A 12881-nucleotide genomic window follows, 5' to 3' on the forward strand; every position below is an offset into this window, starting at 1 on the left:
GGGGTTTCACCGTGTTGACCAGGATGGTCTCGATCTCTTGACCTCGTGATCCACCCGCCTCGGCCTCCCAAAGTGCTGGGATTACAGGCGTGAGCCACCGCGCCCGGCCTTTTTTTTTTTTTTTTTTTTTTTTTTTAAAGATGGGGTTTCACCATGTTGGTCAGGCTGGTCTTGAACTCCCGACTTCAGGTGATCCGCCCACCTTGGCCTCCAAAGTGCTTGGATTACAGGCGTGAGCCACCAGGCTCGGCTGAATTTCTTTTCTTTTTAAGGCTAATATTCCATTGTATGTATAGGCCACATTTTTTCTATTCATCCCTCAATGGACATTTGGGTTGCTTTGCCTTTTGGCTATTGTGAATAGTGGTGCTGTGAACGCAGGTGTACAAGTGTCTTTCAGTTCTTTTGGATACATATCCAAACGTGGGATTGCTGCATCATATGGTTATTCTACGTGTAACTTTTTGAAGAACTGCCAAAACTGCCCAACTATTTGCCACAGCACCACTTTATATCCCTCAAACAATGTACAAGGGTTCTAATTTCTCCACATACCCATCAACACTTGCTTTTTTCTTTTTTTGAGACGGAGTCTTGCTCTGTCACCCACGCTGGAGTGCAGCGGCATGATCACGGCTCACTGAAACCTCCATCTTACCGGTTCAAGCAATTTTCCTGCCTCAGCCTCCTGAGTAGCTGAGATTACAGGCACGTGCCCCCACACCCAGCTAATTTTTGTATTTTTAGTAGAGACGGGGTTTTGCCATGTTGGCCAGGCTGGTCTCGAACTCCTGACTTAAGGTGATCCAGCCGCCTCGGCCTCCCAAAATGCTGGGATTACAGGCGCAAGCCACTGTGCCCGGCCAACACTTTTTTTTTCTATTTTTTTTTTTCCACAGTGGCCATACTAATGGGTGTGATATGATATCTCATGTGGTTTTAAATTTTTATTAAAAATTTTTTTTTTTTAGAGACAGGGTCCCTGCCTCCACCTCCCAAGAAGCTTGGACTGTAGGTGCATGCTGCTGTGTTCAGCTCTTGCGGTTTAGATGTGCATTTTCCTAATGATTAGTGATGCTGAGCATCTTAGCATATGCTTGTTGGCCATTTGTATATCTTCTTTGGAGGAATGTCTATGCAAGTCCTTTGTCGTTTATTTATTTAGAGACAGAGTCTTGCTCTGTCACCGAGACTGGAGTGCAGTTGTACAATCTCGGCTCACTACAACCCTTGCCTAATGGATTCCAGTGACTTTCCTGCCTCAGCCTCCTGATTAGCTAGGACTACAGGTGCATGTCTCCATGATGCGTGTGTGTGTATACACACACACACACACACACACATATATATATTTGTATTTTTGGTAGAGACAAGGTTTCACCATATTCATCCACACACTTCAGTTTCCCAAAGTGTTGGGATTACAGGTGTGAGCCACGGCGCCTAGCTGACAAAGCTGATCTGCATCTGAGAAGCCAGATAGTCAAGGCCAGGCTTTCCTGTCCCTGCTTTCTCCCTCTCCTATGTGAGCCAGCAAGAGTGAAAATCGCTAGAACTAAAGACGAGTTTTCCTCCTAGGGTCTCGCAGCGACTCGCTGCCCAAATACATTTGGATAATTCTCCTGCAGAAGGCCCTCCACTAAGAAAATGAAGCGTTCGGCCAGGCGCAGTGGCTCACACCTGTAATCCCAGCACTTTGGGAGGCCGAGGCAGGCGGACACCTGAGGTCAGGAGTTCGAGACCAGCCCGGCCAACATGGCAAAACCCCGTCTCTACTAAAAATACAAATTGGCAGGGCACGGTGGTGCGGGCCTGTAATCCGAGCTACTTGGGAGGCTGAGGCAGGAAAACCGCTTGAACCCGGGAGGCGGACGTTGCAGTGAGCCTGGGCGACAGAGTGAGACCTTGTCTCAAAACAAAAACAAAAACCCAGAAGAAAAAAAAAGAAAGAAAGAAAGAAAACGAAGCGTTCTATCCTGGAATGTTCTCCCATGGCGAGAAGGAACCAGAAGCAGGAGACGGAGATGCTCGAAAGGAGCTGCGCTCTCAGGAGGAGAAGACGGGGAGAGCGATCCCAAGTTGAGGAAATCCTGCAGGGCGCTGGAGCGTGGAAGGGCCAGGAGGAGCCAGGCGAGGCGGCGCGCAGGGCTGGGAGCCCAGGGCGAGTCCCGGCGTCCGGGCGCCGCGGTCCCGGGGCGGGCTGTGCCGGGGCCGCGCGGAGCCGGGGGGCGCGGACACCGCGCATGCGCGGGCCGGGAGCCTGGCTGGGCGCGCCGCCGCAGTCCTCCGGGCGGACAGCCCGGGCCTCGCCCGGCGCCCGCCGCGGCCGCCCCCGCCCCAGCGCAGCGGCCCGGCTCACGCGCGTCCCCTCCCCGCCGCCCGGAACCCGGCAGCCCGGCCAGACCCGCTGAGACCGCGACGCCGGCGTCGACGGCGGCTGCGACGGCCTCGGGAGCGCGTGAGGCTCCGGGGTCGCGGCGGCGATTGGCCGGCCCCGGCGCCCGCTCCCAGAATGCAGCGCATGGCGCGTCATTGAAGAGAGACCATGATGGCGGCGGCGCTGGGGCCCCCAGAAGTGATCGCTCAGCTGGAGAACGCGGCTAAAGTTCTCATGGTGAGGACGCCGCGCCCCTCAGATCCCGGGGTTCGCGGGCCCCCGGCTGGCCCTGCCACGCCAGGCCTTGCTGCCCACTGGGCTGGCGATGGGCAGGGGCCTCCAGGGAGTCTGGAAGTGGAGGAGGAGGTGGCGGTGGCGTGGCGCAGGATTCTTCATCCTACTTTCCGCCTGCGGTCGTCCCCTCCTTCCAGGGGCTGTCCCCTTCCCCTGGCCGCTCCGCACCCCAGTTGGGCGTGGGGAGGTAGTGGTGTAGCAAAGAGAATTTCTTCACCTTACACCCTGCCCCGCAGACCGGGTCGCAGAGCAAGACGCGGGGAAGGAAGTTGGGGTTGTCCCCGCAGGGCTTCAGTAGGGCAAATTCGTGGGGCTGTGTGCGCGCCCCTGGGGAGTTGCTGTCGGGAGGGAATGGATGGCACAGCTCGCGTGTTGTTGGCGGTCCTTGTTTCCTGTGCATTCGGATCCGCTAGCGCTTCCCTGACATGCAGCCACCTCTGGAGTAATTGCAGCCGGCAGCACGTGGAAGGGCCGGCAGGAGGGAGGGAGGGGAATCGTTGAGACCAAGGTCATTGGGGCAAAACTTGGTCCAGTGCTAAGCTCCTTAAGTCGCCCGCGATTTGGAGAACTGAGTCTATGCTACACTTTGACTTCAGGCTTACACTACAATAAACAGTTTGATGAGGTTGTTTACTCAGGGAATTTGAGAAGGCCGAGTCAAAGGATAAAAGTATTACATGCAGGGAGGAGAAGTAAGGATCAACTACATTCAGTTACTCAGTAAACTGTGTGTGTATTTGCTGGCTCAGCTTTGTTTTTGTAAATTATGACTTCGGTGTCTGTAGATGTTTTTGGAAGAGAGGTTCATTTGATAGCTGGATTGATTCAGACTTTCTAAGAATTGTATGCATCCCGGTCTGTCACCTTTTTGGACTTTTTTCTTCATGGTGCAGTGTTAGGGTGTTTGAGCATCACATTTAAGAATATTTGAACTAATTCTAGCGTAGTTTGTAGTTCCGATATTTTACGCCAGGTATTTTGTTTCTTCTGCAACCGAGAAGTCTTATAAAAGCAGGATTTACTTGCTTCATTGTAAATAAAGTTAATGTACGTTTTGTCACAAAACAGACCAGTGAAGGTTTTCACACTTTTGCAAATTAAGTCCAGAAATAACTAGCTAGTATTCCCCTTAATACAAGATTCTTAAAATTCCCTGACATAGAGCGTTTCCTAAAATTGCTGAAATTTTCCTAGGAGCTAGGGGCTCTGTTTCTATTAGATTCTGGAAGGAGGAGGCCACCCCAAACACGGCTTTAGTTCTTACATTCATCAGGTAAAATCAGTGTCCTTCATCATTGGCTTAATACAAACTAGTATTTGTGCTTTCCAATATTTTCCTTCTTTCCTGGCAGAGCTACTTTAATCACCTATAAGGGGCAGGTGAGAAGAATAGTGGTAGTACTGTTTACTGAGTGCTAGATATTGGGCTTGATGCTTTACATACTTTACATATTTTATTAATCCTTGCAACAGCTTTACAAGGTTGAGAAATTGTTTAGATGGCCTGGGTTACACAATTAGTAAGTAGCTGAATTAGGTCTTGAACTCAGTTCTGTCTGGCTCTAAAGCTGTGTGTTTTTTCACTCTACCCCATCTGTCATATGTTGTATACATAATTTGTTTAAGTGCTTTTTATCTTTCCAGCGGAGAGGAGTATTGAAAAAAATGTTGTGTTATTAAAAACAAAAAATTACAGCTGGGCGAAGTGGCACACGCCTGTAATCCCAGCACTTTGAGAGGCTGAGGTGGGCAAATCACTGAGATCAGGAGTCTAAGACCAGCCTGGCCAACACAGTGAAGCCCCGTCTCTACTAAAAATACAAAAACCAGTTGGGCGTGGTGGCAGGCGCCTGTAATCCCAGCTTCTGTGGAGGCGAAGACAGGAGAATCGCTTGAACCCGGTAGGTGAAGGTTGCAGTGAGCAGAGATCACGCCACTGCACTCCAGTCTGGGTTATAGAGTGAGACTCCATCTCAAAAAAAAAAAAAAAAGAAATGATGTTTTTGAAAATTTCTACTTTAGTATTCAGAAATTTGTTCCAAAGATGTGTAAGAGTAGCAGTTATTATATTATTTCTTAATATGAAAGTTGTATTCCAAATTATTATTATTAATCGTAGCTACCATTTATTGAGTACATACTATGTTCAAGGTGCTATGCCAAGCACTTTACATATTTTATCTCCAGTAACTCTCCTACTGGAGGTAATACTGAGGTAGGTATTATTACTTTCATTTTCTTTTTTTCCATTTAGTACTGGAGGTAGTACTGAGGTAGGTATTATTGCTTTCATTTTTTTTTTTTTTTTTTTTTTTTTGAGACAGAGTCTCACTTTGTCGCCCAGGCTGGAGTGCAGTTTCATGACCTGGGCTCACTGAAACCTCCACCTCCCGGGTACAAGTGAGTCTTCTGCCTCAGCCTCCCAAGTAGCTGGGACTACAGGTGTGTGTCACCACACCCAGCTAATTTTGTATTTTTAATAGAGACTGGGTTTCATTATGTTGGTCAGGTTGGTCTTGAACTCCTGATCTTGTGATTTGCCTGCCTCGGCCTCCTAAAGTGCTGGGATTACAGGCTTGAGCCACCTTGCCCTGCTATTCTCATTTTCAGTTTTACAGGCTAAGGAACTCAAACGTGGATGCTAAGTAATCTTCACAAATTTACATAGCAAGGGGTAGAGTAGAGACTCAAACTCTGGTTTGTCTGTTACCAGTTTGTGGTTTGTTTATTTATTTATTTATTTATTTGAGATAGTGTTTTGCTCTTGTTGCCCAGGCTGGAGTGCAGTGGTGCACTCTTGGCTCACTGCAACCTCTGCCTCACGGGTTCAAGTGATTCTCCTGCCTCAGCCTTCCAATTAGCTGCGATTACAGGCATGCACCACCATGCCTGGCTAAGTTTTTAGATTTAGTAGAGACGGGGTTTCACCATGTTTTGTTAGGCTGGTCTCGAGCTCCTGATCTCAGGGAATCCACCCACCTTGGCCTCCCAAAGTGCTGAGATTACAGGCATGAGCCACCGCACCTGTCCTGATCTTTCTTAAGCTATAGGATAGTGGGATCAGAAAAGAGATAAATTAATTAATCTAGGGCTAATTAAAGCTGCTAATGTTCCTTCAATTATTTAGCATTAAAATGCATATTTTATACAATGATTTTAGCATTTATCTATCTGTGGGTCTGAATAAATCTTATTTGTGGGAAATTGCTGTATTTTAACTGTTATGCTTTGAGATTCAAAATGCAATTAGTGATGTATTTTGTAATTGTTTTTGCTTATTTTTTCTTTTTCTTTTTCTTTCTTTTTTCTTTTTTTTTTTTGAGACAGAGTTTCGCTCTTCTTGCCCAGGCTGGAGTGCAATGGCACGATCTCGGCTAATTGCAGCCTCTGCCTCCCGGGTTCAAGTGATTCTCCTGCCTCAGCTTCCCAAGTAGCTGAGATTACAAGCATGCACCACCACACCCGGATACTTTTTGTGTTTTTAGTAGAGACAGGGTTTCTCCGTGTTGGTCAGGCTGGTCTCGAACTTCCAACCTCAGGTGATCCACCTGCCTCAGCCTCCCAAAATGCTGGGATTACAGGCATGAGCCACCGCTTCCAGCTTGCTTAATTTTTCATTAGGTAGCTCATATAGTTCTTTTTTGGAAATCAACACAGAATTTTAGTACATAGAACAATCTTTTTTTTTTTTTAATTTTTTTTTTTTTGAGACGGAGTTTGGCTCTTTTTACCCAGGCTGGAGTGCAATGGCGCGATCTCAGCTCACTGCAGCCTCCGCCTCCTGGGTTCAGGCAATTCTCCTGCCTCAGCCTCCTGAGTAGCTGGGATTACAGGCATGTACCACTATGCCCAGCTAATTTTTTGTATTTTTAGTAGAGACGGGGTTTCACCATGTTGACCAGGATGGTCTCGATCTCTTGACCTTGTGATCCACCCGCCTCGGCCTCCCAAAGTGCTGGGATTACAGGTTTGAGCCACCGCGCCCGGCCTTTTTAAATTTTTAAATTTTTATTTATTTTTCTTTTTTCTTTTTGCCTCACCATGTTACCGAACAATCTTAAGAGATGTTTTAGTACAGAGGTCTTAGGAAGTCTAGGATGAGTATCAGAAGGAAACTGTAGCAAATTTTTTGGTGTAAACATACATTTTTAGTAAAAGGGTCTACAGCTTTTATCAGCATCTCTGAGAGACTAGAGACCCTGAAAAATAAACTGAGTCTAAGCATTCTCCCTTCCATTCTACAGATGGGGAAACTGAGGTTCAAAGAGGTAGAAGTGACTTGCCCAAGGTAGGTCACAGAGCAAATTAATGATGTAAGTGATCCAGGCCGAGATAACCAGACTCCCCTTTCAGAACTTTTACTTTTTTTTTTAATTGTTTATACTCAACCATGTTGCTTCTCAGTCAACATATACTATAAATGTTACATTTTATTACTTGATGGAAAATGTCTAAATATATTATATCTATATTCAGTCCATTTAGTTTATTGGATAAACTGCCAAATAAAGTAGTACAGTCGTCCCTCGGTATCCATGAGAGATTAGTTCCAGGAGCCGCCTCCACCCATGAACACTAACTGTGGATTGATACTTAAGTTTTTGAGACAAGGTCTCTGTTGCCCAAGCTGGGGTGTAGTGGCATGATCATAGCTCACTGCAGCCTTGAATGGCTAATTTTTAAAAAACACTCTTTTGTAGAGAGAGGAAATCACTATGTTGCCCAGGCTGGTCTTAAACTCAAGTGATACTCTTGCCTTGGCCTCCTGAAATGCTGGGATTATAGGCATAAGCTACTGTGCCTGGCTGAGTTCCTTATATGAAATGGTATGGTAATTGTGTATAACCTATACACATCTTCCTATATGCTAAAATGTAGGAGAGGTTTTGATTTTAGAGACAACATTATTAAAAAGTTTAGTGTTCTTATAGTATTGATGCCACCTTCATTTGTGGTCCAAAGAGTGCTTTATTGTCTTGAATATTCTTGGTTTTGTTGCCCTGGCTTCATTAGGTTGTTTTGGATTGTCCTTAGTGATTGTGTGCAGCGATAATGTAAGATAGAGTACATATATTAACTGATACATTATAGAAAAGTAATTTTCATATCTTGTTTTTTTTCTTTTGAGACACAGTCTTATTCTGTTGCCCAGGCTGGAGTACAGTGGTACGATCTTGGCTTAACACAACCTCCATCTCCCGGGTTCAAGCGATTCTCCTGCCTCAGCCTCCCGAGTAGCTGGGATTGCCAGTGCCTGACACCACGCCCAGCTAATTTTTGTATTTTTAGTAGAGATGGGGTTTCACCATGTTGGTCAGGCTGGTCTCAAACTCCTGACCTCAGGTGATTGGCCCATCTTGGCCTCCCAAAATGCTGGGATTACAGACGTGAGCCTGTAATACATTTGTTTTTAAACCAGGATGGATTTAGTAAGTATAAATCCAACTTTAATAAATGAGATTCATGACTGGTTTTCATAGATTTTATTGGAGTGGAATTTGGTTAATATCTTCAAAAATACTTGCACATCTGTAGTCCTGTACAAAAATGCTTGTCTTCCTTGATTCTCATCAGTTTTGTGAGGTAAATAGGATGAGATACTCCTAAACCTTATAAATGAGAAAACCTGGCCAGTCGTAGTGGCTCACGTCTGTATTCCTAGTACTTTGGGAGGCCGAGCCGGGTGGAACACCGGAGGTCAGGAGTTCGAGACCAGCTTGGCCAATATGGTGAAACCATGTCTCTACTAAAAATACAAAAATTAGCTGGGTGTGATGTCACATGCCTGTAATGTAATTCCAGCTACTCGAGAGGCTGAGGCCAGAGAATCACTTGAACCCAGGAGGTAGAGGTTGCAATGAGCCGAGATCGTGCCATTGCACCCCAGCCTGGGCTACAGAGCAGGTCTCTGTCTCAAAAAAATAAATAAAATAAATAAATACATGAGAAAGCCTGATATTCAGAGATGATAAATGATTTGCCTGTTGTCATATAGCTAGTTTGGATCTGGAATCCAGTCTCTGGCCATTGATTTGTTTTAGAACATTTCTTCAGCAGATAGAAACAGCATGGTAAGGCACTATGCTGTATATGCTGAGGAGACAGAAAAAGCACCTTGTTTTTAAGGAGTACGTAGTTTAATGGAGAGAGGCAAAAATATTAGCAATTGTTGGTTGGTAATGTTATAATAGAAGTAGGTACAAACATCTGTCTCAGACTGAAATGGGGACCGAGAAAGGGCTTCTTGGAGTAGGTTCCCCTTAAGCTGAATCATGATAAGCGATATCCGAGGTAGAGATATTCTGGGGAAGATAGTTTGAGAAAATATAGTTTGGGGAAATACAGTGAGTTTGAGCAATATTTGAGCATTTATATAGTAGAGATTCCCTGAGCCCTTCAATGTATAAGGTGCACTGCTTTTATTTTTTTGTAACCACAGTATACATGTCATAAAAATGAGAATTTTAATTAATTGAATCTACTTTTCTTATTTGAAAGATGTATTATAGTGAGTAAACGTTTTTGGTTATTTCAACCCTGTCTTTTTATTTATTTATTTTTTGAGACGGAGTCTCGCTCTGTCACCCAGGCTGCGCAATCTTGGCTCACTGCATCCTCCGCCTCCTGGGTTCAGGTGATTCTCCTGCCTCAGCCTCCCGAGTAGCTGGGACTACAGGCACGTGCCACCACGCCTGGCTAATTTTTGTATTTTTAGTAGAAACGGGGTTTCACTATGTTGGCCAGGCTGGTCTCTATCTCCTGAATTTGTGATCCGCCCGCCTCGGCCTCCCAAAGTGCTGAGATTACAGGCGTGAGCCACTGTGCCCGGCCTTATCCTTGTCTTTTAGTACCTGCGGTGGCACTAGATATTAGAAAACTGGCACTAAGTTCTTTTTCTCAAAAAAAAAAAATAGTTAATGGAAACTTCATATTTCAGATTCAATTAAATGTGTATTTGCAGTTGGACTCGCGTCAAACTAATTGGAACATAGCCAGTGATCCAGAGAAGAAATGTGCAAAGACATTTGAAATCATTCATAGATACCTAAAAGGCAGTTAACAGCATTTTATGATTAAAAATATTGGGTAAACAAGGAATTGAAGGGAATTCTTAATATGATAACAGATAGTCATCGGAAACCATGTATTAAATGATGATATCCTCAGAAGTAAAACAGGGAGTCCTAAGATAACTTATTTAACGCCTTCTGGAGGGTCTAGCTGATACAATAATATAAAAAAAGGGCGTAAGTGCAGATATTGGAAAGCAAAGCCAAAAAAGGATTATTTGCAGGTGATATGACATTCCAGAAAAAACATTTAAGCAAAATAACTAAAAAGCCTGTTAGAACCACTAGTTATTTGGAAAGATGACCATATACAAGATAAATAAACCAATTGCAAGATTTCCTTTATGCCAACAGTGATCAGCTTAAAATTGGAAAAAAGATCCCATTCTATTAGAAGGAAAAACTGTAGAAATAAATTATAGGGCACTGATAAGAAATGTGCCACTTTTATGAAGAACATGACACAGCGTATTTGCGGAATAGAAAAGATTTGAATTAAATGAAGTCTATGGTTTTTGGTCTGAAAGGTCAACCCGGTTAAGGTGGCAATTCCTCCCTCATTTATCTGTAAATTGAATATAATGTCAATCAAAATCTCTCTTTCCTCCTCACCCTTTTTTGAGGTGGAAGAAATATTAATTGATTTGAAAATAGGGCAGGCACGGTGGCTCATGCCTGTAATCCCAGCATTTTGGGAGGCCAAGGCTGGCAGATTACAAGATCAGGAGATCGAGACCATCCTGGCCAACATGGTGAAACCTGGTCTCTACCAAAATGACAAAAGTTAGCCGGGTGTGTTGGCATGTGCCTGGGTCGCAGCTACTCAGGAGGCTGAGGCAGGGGAATAGCTTGAACCCGGGAGGTGGAGGTTGTGGTGGAAAAAAAGAAATGTGTGTGTGTGTGTGTGTGTGTGTGTGTGTGTGTATGTATGTATGTATCTGGAAGTCTTTGGGGGTTTGGGGACTTGATGTACCAACGTGTTTTTTTTTTTTTTTTTTTTTTTTTGGCACAATCTTGGCTCATTGCAACGTCTGCCTCCCAGGTTCAAGTGATTCTCCTCCCTCAATCTGCTGAGTAGCTGGGATTATAGGCATGCGCTAACACACCCAGCTAATTTTTGTATTTCTAGTAGAGACGGGGTTTCACCATGTGTTGGCCAGGCTAGTTTTAAACTCCTGATCCCAGGTGATCCGCCAACCTCGACCTTCCAAAGTGCTGGGATTACAGGTGTGAGCCACTGTGCCCAGCCTATACTAAACTTCTAAGAATGGCTACATAGGCAATGAGATTGCAAATGGAAGGAGTGCTTAATATAGTTTGAGTTTTTTACAGTATAAAAATATTGGACCACAAATTAATACTCCATTTTAGTAAATTTGAATGTTGCGTGTGTTTTTATTTTATTTTATTTGGGATGGAGTCTCACTCTCTTGCCCAGGCTGGAGTGCAGTGGCTTGATTTCGGCTCACTGCAACCCCTGCCTCCCGGGTTCAAGCCATTATCTTGTCTCAGCCTCTAGAGTAGCTGGGTGTAGAGTAGAGTAGTGGTACACACCACCACTCCTGGCTAATTTTTGTATTTTTGGTAGAGGCAGTATTTTACCATGTTGACCAGGCTGGTCTCTTTAACTCCTGACCTCAGGTGATCCACTTGCCTAAACTTCCCAAAGTGCTGGAATTACAGGTGTGAGATGCCACACCTAGCCTGAAGGTCATGTGTGTTTTAAAAAAAAAAAATCTGCTTTTTTTTTTTTTTGGAGATGAAGTTGCACTCTTGTTGCCCAGGCTGGAGTGCAGTGGCGCAATCTTGGCTCACTGCAACCTCTGCCTCCTAGGTTCAAGTGATTCTCCTACCTTAGCCTCCCCAGTAGCTGGGATTACAGGCACCTGCCATCACACCTGGCTAATTTTTTGTATTTTTAGTAGAGACGACGTTTTACCATGTTGGCCAGGCTGGCTTTGAACTCTTTACCCTCAGGTGATCCACCCAGTTTAGCCTCCCAAAGTGCTGAGATTACAGGCGTGAGCCCTCATGCCTCGCCAAAAAAAAAAAAAAAAAAAAAAATCTGCTTTTAAAATCCACTTTCTTGAATGTCCTGTAATTATTTTTATGTTGAAGAAAGTTCAAAGCTGTATCGTGGTTCAGACTGAGTTAAGACAAGAGTTGCGGTTTTGCATTTATAGACTTACAAATGCAAATGCAGGGCATTCCATTTCCACAGATTTATTTAATCACTGCTAACTAAGTATAATATAACCTTGTTAATAAATAAAAGGAAAAATGTCTTTTGAGTGAGAAAGAGCTAATAGAAAACTAATAAACTTTACTCTGGAAAAGAGGTAGGGATTCGCTATTTGTTTGTAATTGGGGAAAACCATTGTAAAGTGACAATATTTTAGAGTAGGGTTTTTCAGAGTTTAGAACATGCATACCAATCTTAGGGTGATTTTTAAAACTGCAGATTCCTTTGCCTTACCTATGAAGGTTCTGACTTAGGAGGCCATGTTTCCTTTCTTTTTTTTTTTTTTTTTTTTTGAGACGGAGTTTCGCCCTTGTTACCCAGGCTGGAGTGCAATGGCGCGATCTCGGCTCACCGCAACCTCCGCCTCCTGGGCTCAGGCAATTCTCCTGCCTCAGCCTCCTGAGTAGCTGGGATTACAGGCACGTGCCACCATGCCCAGCTAATTTTTTGCACTTTTAGTAGAGACGGGGTTTCACCATGTTGACCAGGATGGTCTCGATCTCTCGACCTCGTGATCCACCCGCCTCGGCCTCCCAAAGTGCTGGGATTACAGGCTTGAGCCACCGCACCCGGCCCATGTTTCCTTTCATATCCTCATCTGTTTTGTCCTTAGTAGGTCCGAAGGGTGAGCATAGTGAGTGGATAGCCCCTGCCTTGTATCCCAGCCATAAGACTGTTTCTGTCCAATCTCTTTGTTGTCCAGTCAGGGCTACCTACATAATTTGCAGGGCCCAGTGAAAATGAAAATGTGAGGCCTCTTGTTCACAAAGAGCAGGGGAGAAGTGCCACTAAATGTTATAAAATATAAAGCATTTTTCTTTAAAAATGTTTGCACCTTGTGAGGCTTTGGATAAGTTAATTGCCTTTCCAGCTTCTTCTTTTTTTTTTTTTTTTCTTT

The 12881-nt window shown here is 44.5% G+C and overlaps 1 protein-coding gene across 2 annotated transcripts in view; it reads left to right on the forward strand.

The window, feature by feature from the left end:
* The first annotated feature begins 2426 nt into the window (after positions 1-2426).
* Positions 2427-12881, forward strand: part of XPO4 (exportin 4) — a 121053-nt gene continuing 110598 nt past the window's right edge. The window contains exon 1 of one of the 2 annotated variants that reach the window (XM_074387935.1): positions 2427-2614. In XM_074387935.1, the coding sequence (XP_074244036.1) occupies positions 2546-2614 (69 nt within the window). In that variant the 5' untranslated portion in view covers positions 2427-2545. The remainder of the gene's footprint in view (positions 2615-12881) is intronic. The other variant, XM_003944250.4, reaches the window with a different exon arrangement.

Source organism: Saimiri boliviensis, chromosome 16 (assembly GCF_048565385.1).
Source record: "Saimiri boliviensis isolate mSaiBol1 chromosome 16, mSaiBol1.pri, whole genome shotgun sequence".
Lineage (NCBI taxonomy): Eukaryota > Metazoa > Chordata > Mammalia > Primates > Cebidae > Saimiri > Saimiri boliviensis.